The sequence below is a fragment of the Hakea prostrata genome, chromosome 9 (assembly GCF_041222555.1).
Source record: "Hakea prostrata isolate BN-2017 chromosome 9, UWA_Hpros_2, whole genome shotgun sequence".
NCBI classification, from domain to species: Eukaryota; Viridiplantae; Streptophyta; class Magnoliopsida; order Proteales; family Proteaceae; genus Hakea; species Hakea prostrata.
In genome coordinates this window covers 13,283,287-13,306,754 of record NC_142608.1, presented here as the reverse complement: position 1 = coordinate 13,306,754, position 23,468 = coordinate 13,283,287, and the positions used below count along the sequence as shown (strand labels likewise).

The window sequence follows — 23,468 nt, the reverse complement described above, 5'->3', positions numbered from 1 at the left end:
CTACATCCAAACTGTAACACATCAAACAACAAAAACCAACTAAGAAACAGGGGGGGATCTGACGATAAAGGAAAGTATCCTGTGTTAAAGCACCTTCCTTGGCCAAGGAATCAGCCGACATATTTGCTTCACGGGGTACATGTGCTAAAGAGATAGAGGCAAAAGATTGAAACAGCCGTAGGATGTCTGAAATGATGGGGTGAATCTTCCAGGGCGCTTCATCAAGCGGTTTGTGTAAGACCGCAATCAATGCTTGATTGTCACTTTCGACTTCAAGATGTGTTAATTCAAACTCCTTCGCCCATATGAAAGCTTGACGCATGGCCATGGCTTCCAAGGTAAGAATATCGTGACTGTGTGATCCACTCCCAAAACCAAACAGCATCTTTCCGGTGGAATCGCGAGCTAAACCTCCAGAGCCCCCTAAGTTTTTGTCTTTAAAAAAGGACCCATCCACATTAATTTTAACAGCAGAAGGGGAAGGTGGGACCCATGTGATGAGAAGAGGGCGGGTCGATGTGGTAGTCACCTTGTGAGTGTAAGCGGAGTAGAACTGAAGCCCTTTCCATATGAGAAAGCTATGAGACGACTGCGGCTGAGGGGTGGGGTCATCGCATTGAGTATGATAAGACGTCCATAGAAGCCAAAGAATCAGAAGACGGTCCAACACTTGACGTTGCATGTCCGAGTAAGACCACTTGGAGAGAAGCTGTAAAACGAGATCCTTAACAACAGCTCCCAATGTCATCTCAGGGTGATGGAGATCAGACCATACTGACCGTGTAGCCGGACAAAATAAGAGTAAGTGATCAGCGGAGGCATCATCACATCCACATAAATGGCAGGAAGGGGGACAAGCGCATCCTCTAGCAGCCAAAAGAGAAGGTGTTGGCAATTTCTGATGTAGGAGCTTCCATAGAAAGTGTAAGGTTCTTGGAGGAAGAGGACAAGTCCAAAGTAGTCTCCAAATAGGGGAATGAGCCAAAGGGCCCTCAGATGAAGCAGTGTGAGAAGTGGCCAATCTATAGGCAGATTTAACAGAATGAGCCCCGGAGGATGTACCCTGCCAAATAAGACGATCCTGAATGGGGATAGTAGGGATAGGAATTGCCAAAATTTTCTGTACCGTCTGTCTTGGCCACCACCTAGAAAGTAAATGCCGATCCCACGTACGAGTGTTTTGATTAATGAGTTGCGCCATCGTAGCTGGACCTGTACTTGCAAAAGGATAACAACCTCTATCCAGATCCTGATTAGGGATCCAAGGAGAGGTCCAAGGATTGATATGGAAGCCATCACCAACTTGATAAAGAATGCCTCTTAATAGGAGATCTCGACCCATCAGAATAGACCGCCAACCCCAAGAATCTGTGATTGTCGGTTGGACCTCCCAAAAACTGAGCCGTTTACAATATTTTTGTAGCATTAAGCGACCCCAAAGTGAATGAGGGAACTGAAGAAGTTCCCAAGCCTTCCGAGACAGAAGAGCAACTTGATTCAAATATTAGCTGCACAAATTCTCTTATTACTCCAACTATAGGCTACACCATGTGAGCCCAAATCTTTGAAACCCAGCCATTCACCATTTCTTGAAATTACCATACATCTTTACTATCTGTACATGTACCTCCACTTTTTTCCTGCCAAGAAAGAAAAGAATTAAAGTCACCCTGCACACAACCAATTCCCTTGTCATCCTTCGCTCATTTTGGTCAATGTCTCCCACACTTTCTTTCTTTTATGTTTTTTGGGATCCCCATATATACTAGTGTTAGAAAAGATTGTTGTTTCTTGAAAGTAATAAAACAATCAATTATTCTTCTATTTGATTCCAAAATTTCCATCTTAACATCACCATTCTAGAATAATGTCAATCCCCCTGCCATTTTTAAAGGATCCACAGTTATGCTATATTCCATTCCAATTTTTTTCTTTATTTTTTCTATTTCACCTTAACAGATCTTGGTCTCCATCAATGCGTTAAAATTTCCAAAGCTAATGGAGCGCATTTAATCGTCTTTTAACCTATTATATACTAGGTTGATCCATATTAATGCTCATACAAAATTAAGTTCCTTAAACACAACAAATCCCAATTAGAGTAATGGTTTTTTTTTTTTTTTTGTAGAGCTAGAGTAATGGTTGTTGTATATTATGCACAGGTGCAATTGGTCGTGTCTTCAAATCACAAAGCCATATCATTTTTCTTGACAAAATCCAAAAAAAAATTATCCTTTACATATTTTTACTTTGGCGCTTTTTAATGCGTGCTTTTTTATAAAAAATTGCTCTTACACCCAAAAATAGAGACTTTTAAATACGGAGACCCATTTTATCTTTGAAAAACAAAGACGATTCAAAGTTAGGTTTTTATTGGACAAATTAATTCAATCTGTTATTAAACACCATTAAATCACTTTTTTTTTCTTCTTTCCTTTCTCCTTTTCTTCTTCTTCTTCTTCTTCTTCTTCTTTTTTTTTTTTGGTTGTATATCAATACTACCCTTTTGGATTATACGTGATTTACCTCAATATTCTTATCCCAAATGGAGGAAAAGAAAGAGGTTTACAACCATGAATTCCACCTGCTTTTCCAGATTTTGATTGTAGACTAAACCATTCATTAATTTTCACGAAAATTCTTCAGTCACAGGTCCTCCCCCCAATCTCTCTCTATCTCTGTCTCTGTCTCTCTCTCTCTTATCTGTAATTTTCGCTTAGTTTAAGGTTTCAACCAAATCAGTTTCCAATATTCTAATTGATTCGTTGTCTCTGTCTCTCTCCAGCAGCATTTCTTTCAATCTGGGGAGGGAAGAAGGAAAATAGAAGGGTACATGGGTCCTTCAACCATAATCTTAATCATTCACATAAGGATAGAATGATCACTGCAATTATGTCACTAACTATTCTAAAGATATTGGATTTGTATGTTTTTCAAATAAAAAATGGAGTGTCATCGTCTTAAGGCCTTTGTTTTGAGTGTCAGAACCATTTGCTCTATTTCTTATTTAATGCATCTCAAATGATGTTTATATATTCATGAGGAGCATACACATTATAACAAATTTTGAATACTGCTCTGGCACTGATAGTCAACCTGTATCCAAGATTCTCTCTTCGCTTTAAAATTAAGACAATTAATCTCTGTAACAGCATACTTCAGTCTTCAGACACAACCCTCAAATTCTTAGTGGAATAAAGGATTTAACCTATCAGTATCAGTATCAACTATGATATTGGATTCGTGATTCATGAGACAAGAAATGCATAAAAATGGTGAAGAAAAGCATATGATAGGTAATTAAACTAAAACATTTACAAATCAAAAATGTCAAAGGGTCTTGTATTCTAATTTTTTTCTCATATCAAAAGGAAATCGCATCATAAACTCTTTAAGGGGAAAATATTACTCCAAGTCTGGTCTACACTAGCATTTCCTTGAGTCTCCCTCCTCCCCTAAATGAATTTTCATCTCTATCCCTTGTTTTATAGAGAGAAAAACTCGCCAGAATACTGGCTTAGGCCACTGTGGGGACAGAAAACTGTTTCCCTTCTTTAATATACAATAACAGAATAGGAACAATAACAAACGAGAAATTTGGCTTCACAGTCTCACAGCTGAATTGGACAAACTGTCATAATGTCCCTCAATGGCTAAGTATAAAAGCCTGGGTGGCCAAATGCTTTTGGGTTTGATTTCCTCTTTGGTCCCCTTCTATGCAAGACCACCCTGGATGCTTAATAGAATTGTCGATAGCTTCAAACACAGACGCATTACATCACCTTCATTGGAATTGCAAGGTTGCAGGCTGCAGAGATGCTTTGCCCTCCCCTTTACTAGGATTTCAACTAACCACATTAACTTGATTGCATTTAAAATGGATTTTATTTGCCCTTTGGACAATACATTATATATGAATAAAACAAATGAAGGACAATTATATGTAACAATTGAGGTGATGTTTCCAAAGATACGCAATAAATATGAGGCATCCAAATGACACTTTTTTTTTTAAAGCTACCTGTTTCTTTTTACAGTCAAGGTTGAAAAAGGAAGCATCAACTCAGTTGAAGGGAGAATGAAATGATATTAAGGAACAGTCAAACCAGCAGATAGGAAATGTATAATCATACCTTATAAACATGATGAGCACACGAGTGAATGCTTCTACCAAAGAGTTAGAGGGTGCTCCAGTAACACTCCAAACATGAAATGTAAACTCAATTAATTACAACAGTAGGGAAGATGCAAGTGAAGACAAAAAGCATTGCGACTGTTCTTCCCTCAACCAGAGAGATGAAAGAAAGAATAACAAATAGCAGCAAAAATGGTACCATACACACCAACAAATTCCCTCAGAAGATACGTTGAAAAATACTGCTACTCAAGTCTTTTTACAAATAGTTATCCAACCTGCAAAATTATCGACATTAATTCAGTAAGCACTGTAGGTAATAAGACGAATCAATACAGAGGCACTGGTACATGAATTCATAAAATAATGTAGACACTTCTGTCAAACTGGAATAGTTGTTAAAACTGTAACAAATACAGCCCATTTACAGCTCGATGCAATATCACACAGTTCAAACTATGTTTACGCTACCTTATCGATTATTTTCAATACAACAAGTTTTACTCCAGAATATATGTAAGAATTTCCCAGGCAGCATACAATATGAGCCATTTCAAAGGTGAACCAACTGAGCTGTCTGGAGACTAGACTGCCTACTCAGGTTAAATACCTGAGCAAAAGAGACACAATTAAGATGATTTTTTACAAACCTGGTAGGCCCCTTGAATATTCTTGCAAGCATGGGAAGAAGACCACTGGATTTGGTGGACAGCAGTTAAGGAAGGAAATCAGATCTGAGATGGAGGCTGCTGACTAAGAATGATTTGGGGAATATTTTGTTAAGGGATTAATTTAGGAAATTATCTACTGTAAGTATTGGGGAAGGTAATAAGTTAGGTTCATAATTATTGTCGAGGGAAATCAGGGTGAGAGCTATTGCTAGGGCAAGTCCATTATCTAGCCCAATGTAGTGGCTCCAAATAACTTAACCTCAGCCCAGATCTCTTCGTTCAAGCCTGTGAGATAAGGCCCCTTAAGCCACCCCTCTTCCACGATTTCAGCCCTTCTCTGTACTCAGTGATTGTCCCTGCTTGTCGGTGAGTAATAACGCCTGTTAGGAATTTTCATCTGCGCCGAACAGAAACGCTGAATCAAGGCTTCCTTTAGCTCCTTCCACAATCTCACTGGCTGCTGCAACTCCCTGAACGGTATCCACCCTAACACAGCATCTTCAAAGCATATTGTTGCAGCTCTAACCTCTAAGCTTCTCCCCTTCTTCCAGTTCATACAAGTCAAAGAATCGATCTGCTCTAGCAATCCACCCCCATCGGGTCCTCTCCTACAAACATTGACATCTCGAGTTGTCGTGGGAGGAATTCTCGTCACCTCTTTGTTTCGCCCTCTTTTCCCCCATTGGTCTGGTGTTTAGTCCATCTCTGTCACCTCCAGTTACTGAGAAGTCCCCTCCATGGATTTCCCTTTTCGTAGCAAGACTCTCAGTTCCCCCCGAATTCCTCATTGGCCTTTTCTCCCCTTTCCACCTTCAAGGCTATTGCCCCCATCTTTTCTTGCATCTCCTTCACATTAACCTCTAAATGACTAGACCATTCCGTTTCTGCCAGAATCATATATGTCTCAACTCACTGTATCCTTCTATCAGATTCAACTATAAGCCTTGAATAAAAGTACAGTTTTCCCATTGAGAGGAAGAGAAAGGGGGCACGGGTTGGGGGTTGGTTGTCAAAAGCCCTCCCATTTTGAGTATGCATCGATGTAAACCAGGTTCAAGGCAAAGGGTAAATTGGTAATTCCCTAGACTTAGGGTTTAGCCCAGGAATCTCCAGTGAAAGAGGGAGGGGTTTTAGGGCTTCCACTGGGGTTTAGAGCCTGCTGAGACAGAAAACCAGATCTGAATTCTATTGCAAACCGAAGTTCAGATTTGAAATTTGAACTCAACAGTCAAACTAGGGTTTCGGCTAGGGCTGGGGAAGGAAGAAGGGTTTGTTGTCCTGCTGTTCAGACCTACATATAACAATATTCCGCAGTTCAGAATTTGTTTCAATGAATGAGGGTTGGAATTTTTTGGCACTTGGGGTTTTCTGAAAATTCAAAAAAAAAATGTTTAATTTGGGGCCAAGGCCCGACCAAGATGGCGTAGGGGCCGGCCGAAGCCCTTTGAGGGAAATTTGGTCATTTCCCCCTCTTAGTTAATTATTTAATTTCAGAAATTTTATTTTAACTTTTGGAATCCAACTGTTTTGACTTACTTGTTTGAGTCAGTCAAGTGAGTTCTAGTGCCACCAAGAAACTATTTTAAGTAAGGATTCCTTGTGGATAATTAGGTCATGGGTAATGATCACTTACCTCCCCTCTCAGTTGGAAAATATCACTTACTGGGCAAAAGCATCAAACACCTCCGTTATGTTAACCTTTTCAGTTAAATTCTATTTTTATCATTAAATTTTTTTCTTCTAAAACCCCAAACTAACCTTAATTGAAAAGACTTATTAGTTTAAACTCCAAATTACCCTAATAGTTAAAACCACAAATTACCCTCGATGAATATTATTGTTAAAATCCCAAATACCCTCAATTACCTTAGTAGTTAAAACCCTATTTTTAAAACCCCAAAGTACCACTTGTTCTTTAATCTAGACATCTTTCTCTCATTAGAAGAAAGAAAAAAAAAGAAGGAAGAAAAAATTTAGACATCTTTTTTATGTTTCTTTTCCTTCTTTTTTTTTTTTTGTTCTAATAAAAGAAAGATGTCTAGATTAAAGAACAAGTGGTACTTTGGGGTTTTAAAAATAGGGTTTTAACTACTAAGGTAATTGAGGGTTTTTGGGATTTTAACAATAATATTCATCGAGGGTAATTTGGGGTTTTAACTACAAGGATAATTGAGGGTATTTGGGATTTTAACAATAATATTCATCGAGGGTAGTTTAGGGTTTTAACTACTAGGATAATTGAGGGTAATTTGTGGTTTATACTAAAACATCTTTTCAGTTAACGGTAGTTTGGAGCTTTAGAGAAATATTTTACGGTAAAAGCAGAATTTAACTGAAAAAGTTCATAGAAGTGAGGTGTTTGATATCTTTGCCAGGTAAGAGGGGAGGTAAGTGATATTATCCAACTAGGAGGGGGCCCAACAGCCATTTGGTCAACTAAAAGGGGAGGTAAGTGATATTTACCTTTAGGTCTTTTAGTGCAAGTTAAATTCCTTAATTTGTGTGGTTGCTATTTATTTATTCGTAAGGGGGGGGTCCTAGTCTATAAAAGGAAACTCCAGCTGTCTAAGTCTTTATTTCCCAGTTAGAATCTAGGTCATTTCCTCCTTGTGTAAGGCTATAAATAAGTCATTCTCTGATTTTAATCAGAGACTGAATTGAATACAAGAATCTGAGATCTAAGGGAAAGGTTGTGGCCTTCTTGGGAGGGCTACAGTAGAGTATTTTGAGAGAATTCTTCAAGTCCAGCTTCTTCTTCAAATCTCCAGTATCAGTTCAGCAGGACCAGCACTCTCCCATGTACAGCAGCCCCCATCCCCTTCCCCACCCTCCTCTCTCACTCACAACCTCCCATCGCCCTCCCCACCCATTGCAGCACCCTAGTATCCCTCCCCCACCCATCGCAGCCCCCTACAATCCCTCCCCCACCCTGTGATACAGTTGGAACCCTCCCCCACCTCCCCTAATCCTTGAGGCGCCCCCTCCCCTTCTTTTCTCTCTCGGCCCCTGCTCTTTTCCCTCTGTCTTGTGGCAGATCTGAAAATAGAAAACAGAAAAGAATCAAAAAGACTGTCCAAGAAACATTCAAGATTCAAGAACCCTTTTCCAAGATTCCCAAGAACCTACCCAAGGTCATCCCTAAACCCAGCCATACCCAACTGCAGGCTTCCAAGGAATCCTTACACATCCTATATCTCTTTGTTACAACTCATATTAATCTTGGGTATCTCAAAATCATCCCATGGGATTTTGTTAAAACCCTAGTATCTCACAAATGCTACCCATATCAATCCTAGTTCTTCCCATGGGTTTCTTGTTATCCTAAATTCAACCCATTAGATTTTGTTACAACCTTGAACATCCAAAAACCTACCCATAGCAAATGATCCATCCCCTTCTAATTTGTAAAGTACTTGCTTGTTCAACAAAAGATTTTGGGCTAACCCAGGGTTATGAGGAATTATTTCAAAGCATCCTTAACCCAAGAATTGGGTTACATCAATTTGGTTTTAGAGCAATGGATGAGCCAGTAGTCTCAAGACAACTCAAACAAATTTTGAAGACCCAACAGGAGATGATGGCACAACTGCAAGGGTAAATCAAGTTGATACAAGGGCAACTCATCTAGAGCAGGCAAGGAATGGAAATGCCATTCACACAAACACACCACCCCCACCAAGTGTAAATTCACAGGTCTATGTACCCCCACAAAGAAGAAGCTAGGGGAGCCTAGAGGTATAGAGAGGAACGTGATGCTAAGCCATATCACCCCAGGAGTTCAAGAGACAAGGATGGACACATCAGAGAGTCCTGATATGATAACCCTCTGTACAACAAGTACGATTTGGAAGACAGACAACCAAGAAGGGCCCAACCATCACTAAAGGATCACATTTGATCCTACTTCACTGGAGTCCCAAGACCAGAGAAGAGGCCCTGACCACCATAAGGCAAAGCTTGAACTGAAGTAGTTCAATCGTTCGATGGATCCTCATATTTTCTATAGCTGGGGAGCTGCCCTTGATGATTGCTTCGACTAATATGACCGATCTGAATATAGGAAGTTGAGGCTAGCCAAGGCCAAATTGGTAGGAGCCACTAGAGATTGGTGGAACACGATGGAAAGAGAGCTTTACTATAAAGGCAGAGAACCAACCACCTGGAACCATATGAGGAAAGACTTAAAGGAGAGGTACCTACCAAAGCACTATAAGGCAAGACTCCAGGAACAATTCTATACACTAAAACATGGAACCAAGAGTGTCGCAGACTACATTTAGCAGTTTGACTCCCTACTTAAGATACAGGTGATCACTACTGAAGAAGAAGACCGGTGACAGAACTCTATAGTCCACACTAGACTATGGGCAGGAGAACTCTTGGCCCATCGTAGACAGTGGCAGCAATGTCTCCTTGGTCTTTGAAAGCTTCATGCAGCAAACAGGATTGAAGACGGAGATGCATACTCAACCCTACAAGGTCTCCTAACTAAACAATGCCAAGATGGATGATGTGAAGACAAGTTTGAACTATGGCTGAAACCCTAGGTGGGGCCTCTCTAGATGGCTCCAAGAAGACCCCATGAGCTGGCTGAACCCCTTAGCAAGGGTATTTAGGGCATTTTCAGCCCTCTTTATTTGCTGGAGTTCATTCCAGAATTATTCCTGTAGTTTTATTTGGGTTTTACTTCTTAATTTGAGTTGTGTTTGAGTTGGACAAGTTGTGAATAAGGTTGTAGATAAGATTGTAGTACAAGAAGGGTTCTTATCTTTTAGGAGTTTTCTTTTGATTAGAGTTTGTTTTGAGTTAGTAATTTAGGCATGTGCTTATTAGAGTTTGAGATAACTTAAAGTTTTATTTTCAGCATCTGTTTTTAGATTTAGATTCCAATTCAAGAGTCCAGATTATGTGGTGGGATCCTAGTTTGTTAAGGAATCCCACTTAGTTAGTGTTAGTCTTTTAGTGGGCTATAAATAAGCCAATTGTTCATTGTAATTCTTAAGTTTGATTGAATAAAATTAGGAGTACTTGTGAGACAAAGGGTCATGGTTTTCTTTGGGAGAGCCACGGCTAGTATACCTCTACTACAATCAGCAATTAATCTTCTTCAACAGAAGCCATTAATCATCATAGCAAGCTTCCAAGTAAGTATACATAAGCCCCACCCCCTTCTCTTCCGCACAACCCTAAGAGACCCTTACCTGCTACTTCCCCATCCCAACAGCACAACCAAGTTCCTCTCCCCTAGCCCCACAACTTTCCCAACCCCCTTCTCTCCACTGTGGCAGCATCAAACCCCCACCCACTGTAGTTCCGTATTACGCAGCCCCCTTTTTTAACTTTCTTCTCTCTGTAGGATCACACCCATCCCTAGGTTTCAGTCCTACTGTCAGTTCCCCAAACAAACCCTATTTTCTTATATCTGAAATTCTCCTGCACTTCATCTTCTTCCCCTAAATTTTCTGCAACTCATCTTCAAACTTCTGAAACCAAACCCTAATTCAAATTAGACACTCACCTACACTCCAAAATCCTTAGAACAAGATCTGAAACTAAAAGACAACAAGTACAGACCCTTCTACCACCCTAGCCAAAACCCTTAAACCCTAAGTTTCAGCCCTACTTAGTTAAAATCAGATCTGGAAATTGTGACGCAGAAAGGTTTCAGGTGCTAAAACCTCCCTACGCAGCCTAGAAAGTTAGTTCTCTCTGCTGGGAATCCTGGGCAGCCTTTAGTTTTAGAGAAATTCCACTACAAACCCTAACCCCAAAACTGGGGTTACATCAATGGATGTCACAATTAAGTGCCTAGTCACAGTCACTTAACATTCCTATTCTGATGAAATCTGGTGCGAAGTAGTACCAATGAGGATGGTCAACGTCATACTTGGAAGACCCTGGCTCTATGACAACAATGTTACAATCACTTGCCGGGAGAACAAGTGAGTCTTCGAGCATAGAGGACACAAGATTGTGCTAATACCACTAACATAGCTAAAGATGCTAAGAAGAGACAAGCCCTACGGACCAACCAAAAGGACTCTCAAAACTAACCAGTCTTGATGGCCTAGTCCAACAAAGAAGGATCCGGCAAAAAAACCCATTCATCAGGGATGAATGTCTCCAAGAGGGGGAGAACTGATACAACAAGACTCAGCAATTGAGAAAGACACAGCATAGAGGGCAAGTGGGTGAAGGGAGAGGAGTTTCTTCCAACTGTAAGAGGAGTTGGAAGGGGGAGAACCAGACCAAAAGGAGTTGTTCTTTAAGAGGTAAGAATAAACCCAATCAATCCAAATGGAGCTTTTTGTGGATTAAATCCTCTAGATGAGCTTGAGAAACCCCACAATATTTAAATCTATAATTCTTCGGATACTGAGGCCTCCTTCAGATTTGGGTTTGCAAACATTGGACCAGCTAATGGGGTGAAGGAACCTAGAAGTATCATGACCTTTCTAGAGGAAGCTATAGAAGAGAGATTCAATAGATCTAATGATGGCTTTTAAGAGGGCAAAAATTCCACTCCAATAGATGTAGGAGGCTTGAAGGATAGACTTGATTAATCCGAGCCTCCCCACATAGGAGAGAAATTTTCTTTTCCAAAGCTGGAGCTTTTTTCGGATAAGGTCAAGCATTGGGATACAATGGGGTGGGCACAAAGCCGGGCAGGAACAAGTGGAAGCCCAAGGAACGTGACAGGGGGAGTACCAATAGTAAACCCAGAGATTTGGAGAAGAGAGGAGGAGAGGGCATACAAAACTCTAGAGAGGAAGATCTTGGATTTGAGGAATTGGTGCAGAGAATAGAGAGGGATACAAAAAGCTAGAGGGAAGACATGATGGAGGAGGCGTCAGCTCTACAGAAAATCATGAGATCATCCGCAAAAGCTAAGTGGGTTAGGTTAGAGGATTTACATTTGGGGAGAGGGGAGATGAGGTGGAGATCAGTGCTAGTTTGGATACTATGGGAGAGAACTTCTAGGGCAAGGGAGATTAGATAGGGAGAGAGAGAACAACCCTGTTGGACGTTGGCTTTAGCGGAGAAGAACCTAGGAGGGGAACCATTGAGGAGGATAGAGAAAGAAGGGTAGGAGATACAAGTGAGAACCCAATGAGAGAAGATGGGGGGAAAGCGCATGGAGGTCAGAAGGTCTAGAAGAAAGTCCCAATGGAGAGAGTCGAAGGCCTTGTGAAGGTTTATCTTATGAAGGGCAGCAAGGGAGTTATGTTTGCAATTAAAGCCCTTGACGATCTCAGAACAAAGGAGGATGTTGTCAGAGATGTTTTGCCAAAGATGAAGGCAGATTGGTCCAGACTAACCAAATTATGGATGACAAGTTTGAGCCAATTTGCAAGGATATTCAGAATGACTTTATAGATAAGATTGCAGAGGGAGATAGGATGGAAGTCAGACATAGTTTGTCTTGCATTAGTTTGCATTATTTTGAATATGTAGTGTACTAAGTACTAATTAATATATACAAACAATTACATCTCACATCTCCATTTGCAATGGCCTGAAGAGTGAAGATCGGAATCTGGCACCAACTTTGCAATCACAGCTTGAATATCCGTATAAGATCCATATCGAGTCCAAGACTACATTGTACAGATAATCTGGTCTTCAAAAGTAAATTGGTAAAAATAGAAGTTTTGTTGGCGACTTGGTGGTTTTGGATATTTAAATGTAAATAAGATTATAAAGTATGTTAAACAAGTATGTTCATGAACTTTGTGCAAAAGATGACTTAAGTGCATCTCCCAATAATCATCAATGATCTTAAGGTAAGACTTCGCCTTTATGGAAATAGTATCTCTTATTATCTCTCTCATTTTTTGAAGAGCAGCATATATATTAGCCAAGGTAGGCTTCTTCTCCATATCAACCATCCTTGGGACAACCTCCACTGGCTCTAATATAGCTACTGCTTTGTGCAAGCCATGCCAAAATCTTCACATACAGTGGTCTGCTGGGCTACTCTCCTGTCCTCTATGTTTGCCCCCTGCAATCAAATCATTGTTCAGTCGTGAACATAGATGTCAAACCAACAACCTTGTTCTAAAAGTTCTTCAAGACAATGAAGTTGGTTCTGCATTTAGTGATATCAAGCCTCACTAAATCTCTACCACACTTTTCCCTCATCAGTTGCAACGCATAACCATGGCTATAAACAAAAGTGTTCACTTGTCTTGCTCTCGACCACACTTGCTATCACCTTCTTCTTTCCCATGTCCTTTAGCATAAGGTCAATGAAATGTGCTATACATGGTATCCAAAAGGAATGGATCATCTTGCTTGTCTTGTTTATCAACCCTCTGACGAGTCTTCTTGTAGTTGGAACTGTTTCCCATCACAACTTGGACAGCATTTTTCAACTAAAAAGTGAGAAAAAGAAAAACGGATCACATTATTTGCCCCTACCTCCAAGCAGACTTCCTCAATTCTTTGTGTGAAAAATCTGCATCCTTGACATCTTTTAATGCACCCGAAGACCTGGAGAATAGTGTTATTAGAAAAATTAGGAGTTACTAGGGTTCAGGATGAAGAGTTAGGGCTGGAATAGGGGATCGAAGGTAGGGAAATGGAGGGGGGGAATTTGTAACTTGTAAGGCAGTAGGGATTGAGTAAGGGCCTAAGGGAGGAATTAGGGCTTTGGGAAAATTCTGGTTTCCTAGGCAGACACTAGTAAAAGAAAAAAAGAAGAAGAAGAAGAAAAGAATGAGAAGAGGCGCTGTTGAATGGAGGGACAGGAGGGAAGGAGTTAGGGAAGGGAGGGGCTACTGTTGTAGGCATTAGGGGGAAGGGGGAAGGCTTATGACAGCATTGAGGGGCTGGGATTAAGAAGAACTTAGGGTTTGGGGGATCAGGAGGGGCTGCACATGGGAGAGGGAAGGAGGACAGTAGGGCTGGGGTGGGGGCTTAGTACGCACTTGCTGTCATTGAGGGCTGATTAATAAAACCAGCAGAAATTCTAGAACTCAAGTACAGCAGGCTCTCCTCTCTGGAAACTCTTCCAACACTCAATCATAAATTTTCTTAATCATCAACTTAACTTGCTTAAATATGAATGGCTTTATTTGTAGCCTTTACATGAAGGATTTCCTAATAGGATTCAACAAAGAAAGTGTACTATTTGAAATAGGACTCACTTTTAGGCTCAACTAGAACACTTAATTAAAGAAGGATATGTTGTAAGGACTCTTAATTAAATAATAACTAAAGAAGAACAGACTACTAACTTAAGAAGGAATCTAATTTGAAATAGGATTCCAATTTGATTCTCCTACTTGGACTACGGCTCTAAATAAGGACTCAAATAACAAAGCCAAAATAGATTTTGACTCCTGAAATTATGATGATCCTAACAAGACCAAAAGGGACTCAAGGGGGTGGTGAAATGACCAAATTGCCCCCGTATAAGGCCACATGATTTTGGGCTGTTGTTCCTTCTTTCCTCTAGGCTCTTCGGGCTTCCTAGAGGAAGGGGGTGTCCCTTTGGTTACATCAGGTGGTGGTGGTAGTAGTGGTGTTGATAAGGGTGTCAATCTGGTACTGAAACCAAAACCAACCATATAAAACCATACCGTACAAAACTATTTCAAAAAACGATATGGTACAGTTTTCAAAAAGGGTTTTGATTCGGTACAGTATCATTTGAGCTGTCATATCGATGGTACGTATACTGTTTACATACCAGAACGTACCGTACCATTTAATACTGTATTCATACCTTTTTCTTGCCATACCATATGCACATGTGGATATGAAAATGGTACAATATAGTTTTGGTTTTAGGGACCAATATGTTGCATATCAAATTACTGATACTTTACCGTTTCATGACAAAATATAAAACTTAAAGAAGGCATTGTATGGCTTAAAGCAAGCTCCAAGAGCTTGGAACATGAGGATTGATGTATATTTTCAGCAGAATGGATTCATAAAGAGTCCATACGAGCATAGCTAATATAAGAAGATAAATGGAGATGGAGACATAATTTTTATTTGTCTCTATGTGGACGACATGATTTTCACAGGAAATAATCCAGGTATGTTCAAAGACTATAAGAAAGCCATGACATGAGAATTTGAGATGACTGATATTGGAGAGATGTCATATTTTCTTGGAATATAGGTTACTCAAGCAGAAAAAGGAATCTTCATCTCACAGAAAAACTATGCAAAACAAGTACTCAAGAAGTTCAAAATGGATCATTGCAAGCCAATAGAAACACCAGCAAATGCAAATGTGAAGCTAAGGCATGATTCAGAAGAAGAGCCTGTCAATCCTTCCTTCTACAAAAGTCTGGTTGGAAGCCTAAGGTACTTAACTTTCACAAGACCAGACATCATGTATACAATAAGTGTCATCAGCAGATACATGGAAAAACCAAAGCAGTGTCACTTCATGGCAGCAAAGAGGATTCTAAGGTGCATACAAGGTACAACTACTCAAGGTCTGTTTTACACCCAGTCAAAGAATCCAAGACTAGTTGGCTACACAAACAACGATTATGGGGGAGACCTAGATACAAGAAAAAGTACTTCAGGGTATGTATTTCTTATTGGGTCTACAGCAGTTTCATGGTCAATGGCAGTAGTGTAGTCTTCATTGTGGAACGACTGATGGTTGTTAAGATGAGCAGGATTGTCTGATACCAGGAAACTTAAAAGAAACGATAAGAGAGAAGAAGAGAAGCCATGACTTAGTTGTGGAGTCTCAGAATGAATTGTAAGAACTCCAACAGACTATTCCACTATTAATAGATTGTATTACAAGTATAATTTAACTAGGATAGTGATATAGAAACAGAATAAGAGTTAAATTACCAATCTTATTCAAACTAAGAATCCCAGCAGCCTCCATATTCCCATTGAGAATTAGTGCCTGGCGCTAAAATTTTCGATGACCTTATTTATCTCCAAATATGCCCTCTTAACAAATAGAAAATTCATCTACCCCACAAGATTACCGCTGTAGATCTTCTATAAAGCTGGCTGCTAGCCTGCCGCAACAGTAAGTAGATCTAGCTCAAACCCACTCTTCTTTCCTCCTTTCTGTTTTTTCATAATTCCCTCCACTGAACCTGGTTGACAACTTTAGAGGTCCAGCAACATAAGAAAGAATTCTCTCACTGTTTCAACCACAGATACCCACATGGACGCAGTCACTTCCCATTGAGACCCTTTTAAATTTTTAAAACCCCAAAGTCACAGCTCCATTTCCTGATTTTGATCATATCATGAAACTACCCAACACCCTAAATTTTTCTAGAATCTTATTTCTAACCAATGGATTTGTTCAATACTTAAAAAAATCCACTGTTATCTCATTCCCTCCACACCCCTCCCAATCTTAGCCATAGCACTCCTCCCAAAATCCTAAAAGATAGAACCAATTCAATATTCAGCACCCTCAATCAATTTCTTTCACAGCCTATCCTTGTCATCCCACTTCAAGCTGGTTCTTTAGATATCCTGTTGCATTGGCCCTCAGTAGAAGATTGCCATCCTACTACAGACTTCTGTTTATTTCCTGCCATTGGCTGTATAACTCTGCACATAGTAACAAGGTTATCACACCTCCTTACTATTTGGCTAGCACATACTTGAGTGAACCCAAAAGTAATCCAATATGGGTTTTCTGAAACCTGGATCTGAATCTCTATTAATCCTTCATATATCAGAGATTTCCCAACTTGAGTCACACATTAACCAAAATTGTTTTATATCAAGCGGAATAAGAGCAAATTCCTTTGGGATCACAGGAAAAAGACTAATAGAAGCATCTTATAAGAGTTTCATGCACAGCATCACAGAATGCTTGCTACAAAATTCAAAAATGATGAGGTCCCTCTTTGATAAGAAATATTTGAAAAGGCACATACAAGATATTTTTCAAGAGAATGACATGCAACTATAGATCTCATGTCATCTTGTGGAGCCAGTAATGGTTCCCAAATTTTCTATCATCCATAGAGGTGAGTCTAAGAGGGGGAATTAAAAAATAAGACAGCATAATTTTGCTGGAAAGCACAATATCACACCAAAAACGAAAAATGATCCCAAGTACAAATTGTAAAACTCAAATGTAGTAAGTGCAGCACCTAAGAGTACTGTTTCATTTTGTACACAAATAAATACCAACAAGAAATTATAAAATCAAAACTGAAATTTTTTAATGAAGAATACCTCAACTCCCAAGTCATTGACTAGACTTTTTGCCTGCTAGAATACGAGATATCTGGAGGCCCCTGCTAAATGCTTCATTGAAGAGGATCCTCGTTTGCATAGACTGGGATCCTGGCAGCCATGAGAGTAGTGCCACAGGAGCCAGAACAATAACTCCAAACAAAATATCATACAGACGAGCAATGGAAACCACAGTCCCCCACAACCCAGTAGAGAACAAAAAGTGCCTCAATACTTGAGCAATGGATATGAGACCCCAACCTGTAGGTATAAATGCCAGCAAGCTTGTAAGCAAGTCTATAAGTTTGAGCGGGGTGAACTTCATTAAGGCAACGATCACTAGAATTAAGATCACAATCACAAGGAGCTGAACCAGCCGATAGTAGATGTGTTGCTTTGCAGAATACTTGTCTCGAGCACGTGATATAATCACATAAATACCAACAGCTACAACCACATAAATCCAAGATAGCAAGTAAACAACAATGCTGGTGCTTCCTCCTGCAATGCCCAGCTGGTATACAATCCCATACTGAAAAAGGAAGAAACGAAGATTTAAAATTATCTCCAGCAACTTCCCCCAGAGACCAGTTGTCCTCAGATGGTCCTGTTCCTCATACCACCACGTCTCCCAGCTTTCATCTGCTTTAGTGAACACTCCACCCCGATACCATATCCAGTTCAGAAAATCATCCCAATCATATACAGTCTTCAACCAATCAAATCCAGAAGGGTTGAAAATAAAGGGAGCCATGATCCACGACACTACCAAGAACCAACTTGAGATTGTCATGCCAATGTAAACCCAAGTGTTCTTAGATACAGTGCTGTGACTAGCATAAACAATCAATATAATCCCAAGCTCAATTGCCTTCCCAAAGTGACTGCGAGCATAGAGTCTATAGTTCTCAGCGAAGCTCTTATGTTCCACAACAAAACCACGGCCTGTGGCTCGATATTTTGCACCACCATGAAGAATGGTCCTGCCAAAGAAATGGGTACGAGTTCCCATAGAAAATGTGTAGAAAACAGACGAAAGCTGGAGCTGCATTGTCAAGAAATCCCACACTGCAGCAAGGAACCCAAGCTCAAGAGAGTTTTCCACAATCATCGGGAGAGCAGTGAAAAGACCCATCTGGATGAGGAACTGCTGATTCAAGATTGTGCCCAGAGCTGAATTATTGTTAGAGTCCTGCATCATAGAAGCCTCAATGCCACTCAGAGCAAGATAAAGGCGACCCCATAAGAATGCATAAACAGTCAAGACCACCATCATTGTGTTGGAAAAGAATCCAACAGTTGTGTAGAAGAATGAGAGCATCCGGAAGAAATCCAGCCTGTGCCCCAACCTGTAGACATCCCTGCTTGCAACTTGCTCGCCATTGCCACTGGCAACCTTAGCCTCAAACATGGAGATCTGGTTCAACCCAACATCCCTCCCCTTACCAACCTGAATGTATTCATGATGTGTCACATTGCCACCCCTAAGAGTGCAGTTGAATCCTGCAAATATGTCTTCGCTGATGTTGATTACCCTGGAAGCTTTGCTAATTCCACCCCGTGTCAAGAACCAGAATCTATCAAACACATCTGGGTGGCCATAATGCATTCGCACCTTCAGAGGGTTAGCCAAAACACGCTGTCCTAGTGTTACAAAGCTAGTCTCCTGAGCAGACATAAACCAAGCAAGTGAAGAAACAGAACCGGTGAAGATATGTTCACGGACTCCCAGGATTGTGGGCTTACGGATACCATAGTAGGTCTTGAATTCCTGTAACAGGTTGCGCATCTTGAGGGCCTCCTCAAAATAGTTGTCTTGGTTCATATCAATGGTCTGAACTGCATCACCACGCGTGAAGATAAGGGCATGATTCTGATTTTCTGGCTTGCCCTCTCCGAGCTTCAAAGGACCAGGTAACCTGATCCGGAAGATTTCAACCTCCTTCTCCAATTGTGTATCATACTTCACAAGGACTGAGTAATAATCCACCTGCTCCCTCCCTGTATGAACCTCATCAACATAGGCAACTCGGAGTGCTTCATTAGTTTTCATCAGATATAAAATCTCCTCAGCGCGTGGATCTTTCCCTTTTTGAGCCCCATAGATCTGGCAACTGACCACATATACATATTTCATCATAGCAGTCGCATATTCATGACCTTTAAATACAGTGTTGACCCCACTACTCACCCTACTAAGACTCCTGGAAGATGCTGACCTACTTGTTCCTACTTTATCCATAGCAGTGTCAACCCTTGTGGAACCATTAGATGTTATTTCTTGTGGCCCTCCCCTGATTTCCATCTCTGATGCAGAATCAAGAAAGGCAAGCATTTTGAGAGCCTTGTAGTAATACATCATTCCCCTTACAGTACGAGATAGCGTCTGACCTCTGTATGATGCCCAAAGACGGAGTTCTCTTAGCTTCGTTGTCCATATATCACTGTCATCCCTTGCTCCCTCTCTTTGCATCCGCTCCAAGAAATTCTTCCACTCATCATCATAAATTTTCTGCAAATAAAACAAGATAGATATACCATCTTCGTTTTCACTCCTCAGCTGCTCTTTGCTGTAAACAACATCTTCATTGTAGTAGGGAGTAAGGACACTGAACGCCATCATTTTCTCAACTTGGGGAGCATGGGGCATGTTCATAAAGAGAGAGTTACTAAAGAATGCAATACGCCGTCTTGCCTCAAGATTCTTTGGAACATTGTTCATTGAGTCCCTGGAGGATAGAATTGTATGCAAACGCCGTACCTGCTTATAGAAGGATGCATTTTCAACACTGGGCAATTCCACAGCATCTTCAAATAGCAGCCCTGTAGTCCTGCCAGGCACCAGTCCGGCGTCCTTCAGCTCCTCAGGGCTTCGTTTCGTCTTCGGGAAATCCCGAATGAAAACCTCGTATAGTGCCTGCAACACATTCACCACGCGTTCCGTATCTTTCTTTGGTTTGTTAATGACTTCAAGAAGAGTTATCAATTTGGAATGTATCAGTGGCAGCGCAGTCGTCTTGTAATTCTGTGTGAACTTCTCGAACTGGATCGCACGATCAATATCTTCAAACGAGTTTACAATGATTGAATGCTCTTCTGTGCCTTCTTTGACGATCTCAAGAAGTAAGTGCTTAATGCTATCATAAGATTCTATAATCGCACATTTCCTGTACTCATGCTTGAAGATTTTCTTCACAAGCCACTTGTCAGGTGCATCTATCAATTCCTTTGCCTGGCTAAGAGCAAGAAGCAGCTCATTGCATAGGAGAAAACAAGGCCAGCGGATGACACTGATGTTCCAAGCACTGGGTGTCAGTTCTAAAAGCTCAACCTCACGGTCACTAATGATGTCTTCTTCCCTGAACGTTTCAATAACTTCATTCCACAGCAGTGCAAATTTGTGCGCCTCAATCTGGTTCGATTCAATTTTCTTGAAGGGCGTGCCAAACCCATACCTCAGCTTCAGTCTGTTTATGACATCACGGAACTTGCTCTTCAGCGTCCCTCTGTAATTTAACAATTGCTCTTCTGGCATGAGATTAAACTGCATTGCACTTGCGAAGAACTGGAACCTGAGCCTCAATTGCTGGATGTTCCGAATCTCACCCAGATGCGAGAACAATCCAACCATAGCCCCAACCAAGGAAGAGATAATCGAGTACCATATCTGCATGTCCATGAGGTAGATCAAGACAACAGGAAGCCACAACAGTACAACAGCAAATCTATTCGTGTTACCGAAGAACTCATGCCACTTGTGCACAGTAATCTTGAGCGTCCACAGAGCTTTGGTTGGTTTAATCATGGGCTTGATCTGGAGGAAGTAGCTGAAGCTGAACTTGCAAGCCAGAACCACGACCCAGAACAAGGTGTACTTGATGTTATCGACAAGTCCTTCCCTGAGGCCGCGACCCACAAAGGACCTTGTCTGGAACCACCACGTTAACGCGTTGAAGATCCTAAAATTCGACTGTTCAAGAAAGTTTCTGATCCAGGGCAGAATAAAGAGAGCCAATGCAAGCACCTCTGGGATGAGAAAAACCCCGGCGGCCTCAAGTAAAGACACCAACCTGCCATTTGCCGTCGCAGTCCACCTCCCATCTTGATTCCTCTGATTCCAAACCCTTACGTAGAGAACAATGAATGCCACTGTCCATCCTGCTGCAAAAACGCATTTCATAATCATCCTCACCGCAAGTAACATCCTAACCCACGATAGCCGACTGTACTGAGTAGCAGCATCAAGAAGCGACTTAAGAAATCGAAGACACCCCCAGGTTATGAAGATGCTAAGCACTCTTGCCTGCACATCACGAACGGCCAACGCGTTCCAAGGATAATTCGTGCCCTGCCAAGCGACGATAATGGCTGCCTGAAGGAATAGTATGAGCATAATCCAGAGCCGATCGAAGCAGCGATACAAATTCCAGAACGATCTCCGCTCGACATACCCAGTCTTACCAACACCATGACCCCGAGCTGCAGTCAGAAAGAAGCTGCTGTCGACACGGATCGGCCACTTGAGTTGCTGGAAGCAGCGGCGGCTCCAGAAGAACTCGTTGATATCATCATAATTTCTCCAATTGGAGTGAGGGGCAGTGCCATTTCGACTGTTTTCAACCTCGGCATGGATGATATTATAGATAGGGGTAACAACTCCCTTTAAGAAACCCTCTTCGCCAGAGGTAGAAGGGATAACGGGTCCACCCGTGGCCTCGTCAATGTAATCTTCGAGAATACGATTGAGCTCCAAGGCCATGTTGTGGAAGATGTAGCAGATGCATTCAGAGACGAAACGGAGATTGGCAGCTTCGCCCCAAATAAGGAGGTAGAGGCCAATGTAAAGAAGCTCACGGCGGTGGTCGGACCTCCGGCGATCGGAGATCCAGACATTGGACTTGTGACCTAGGTAAGAACACCAAGAGGTATAGTTCTTGAGGAGCTTCTTGCGGAAACTGCGAACAACAGTAGATTCGAGGACATCGATGTTGTCGGGAGGTTGGTCAAGGCGCATCTGAGAGTTGGCCAGGTGGAGAACGATATGCTCTCTCTGGTTCCGAACGTTGTCGCGTTGGAAACCGAAGAAGGCACCAAGCCAGTCCAGTAGATCCATTCGATCGTTCCATGCGACGAAAGGAGGCTTCCGAAGTTCTCCGACGGTGCATAGGGCGGCTGCGGCAGCACGGACTTCAGGGTAACTGAGTGATGGGTGATCGTGCAAGCGGTCATGCACGGGAATTAGGTTATAGGGTTCTCCCACTGCACCCCCAACTGCGGCAGAGGAAGACGACGGTTGTGATTGTAGTGTCGGCGACGGCGGCGGCCTCTCTCCTCCGGTGCCGCCGTGGACGGCGTAGGGAGGAGGTGGTCGCTGTCTTAAGCTCATTGCATCGAAATCGGGAATCTCGGATTCGGAAATTGAGCAATAAGCGCAATTTTCTGACTTTTAGGGTCTGAGCTGGAGAGAAGAGAGAGAAACAGACAGACACCGGTGGATAATGCCGGAGTTTTGGCGCGGGGTGGGCCTCTACGTGGGAAGTTTAAACTGAATTTTAAAGGAAACGATTTAAGTAAGAAAGGGAAATTTTCAGTCTTACCCCTGACTTACCCTAATATTAATTTCAGTTCCTAACTTATCTAATTTATCACTCAGACCCCTCTATTAATTTTTATTTTTAATATTACCCTCACACATTAAATTTAAAAATACTATTTTTGAACCATATCTTGTAAAGAATTTATGTTTCAGAGGGGAAAAAAACACAAATAGTAAAAAAAATAGGGTTATGATTGATAAATTAGACAGCCAAAAGGGGGGCTAAAAATTTCCGAAAATGAAATACTGATTAGCGAAACCGAAACTATTAGGAAAATTCGTATTTAGAAAAGAACGAATTTATAAGTTTACGTGTAACGGTTTCAACTTTGGGCAGCTTCGTTGAAATTCATAAATGTGTAGAAAATTACGGTAGAGTGGAAAGTGGGTGGGTAAGGAACAGATCTACTATATGGGTCAATTCGTTACGCGCACACGCATCAATATTTTTCTATTAAGAGAAAGTTTATTACAGCCCAGCGTGGGTCCTACGCCTTCCTTCTCCATTCTCTGTCTCTAGTCAGACAGAAATTTGACCACTGTAATAGTATTATATTGTATGAATGAAGCTGACAACCAATAGAAAAGAATCTTAACTCTTAAGGTTAAGGATATTTTAGTCAAAAAACACAACAGGCAAGGTTCTTTGGATCTCTTGCAGGATTAGAAGCCACGCCCGTTCAAAAATAGCGCTTCTTCTCCATTTTGTTTTACTTTGACCAGAAGATGTTTTTTTTGGTAACCAACTTTGACCTTGACATAAACAGAAGTTTTCCCTCTTTCTAAAGGCTAAATATTTATGATCTATTTATTTTTATCTTATCTTAAAAAAAATCTATTTATTTATCAAAAATTATAAATTAAAGGAAAGATA

At 41.2% G+C, this 23,468-nt stretch overlaps 2 protein-coding genes and 1 non-coding gene across 3 annotated transcripts; all 3 read right to left on the bottom strand.

Annotated features, from left to right (window-relative positions):
• LOC149004730 (uncharacterized) lies at positions 1 to 1,201 on the bottom strand. Its single transcript, XM_089135698.1, has 2 exons — positions 94 to 1,201; positions 1 to 11 (listed from the first exon to the last, which is right to left on the bottom strand). Exons 1-2 carry the CDS (start codon positions 1,199 to 1,201, stop codon positions 1 to 3), a joined length of 1,119 nt encoding a protein of 372 aa, XP_088991824.1.
• A 2,931-nt stretch (positions 1,202 to 4,132) lies between these two features.
• Positions 4,133 to 22,526, bottom strand: LOC149004728 (callose synthase 12-like). Its single transcript, XM_089167645.1, has 2 exons — positions 16,999 to 22,526; positions 4,133 to 4,413 (listed from the first exon to the last, which is right to left on the bottom strand). The coding sequence occupies exon 1, from the start codon at positions 22,382 to 22,384 to the stop codon at positions 17,012 to 17,014; it is 5,373 nt and encodes a 1,790-aa protein (XP_089023771.1). The 5' UTR covers positions 22,385 to 22,526; the 3' UTR covers positions 4,133 to 4,413; positions 16,999 to 17,011.
• On the bottom strand, positions 19,291 to 19,371 carry LOC149004729 (small nucleolar RNA J33). The gene has a single exon (XR_016170031.1). It is a non-coding gene; the product is annotated as a small nucleolar RNA J33 (small nucleolar RNA).
• Positions 22,527 to 23,468: the final 942 nt, after the last annotated feature.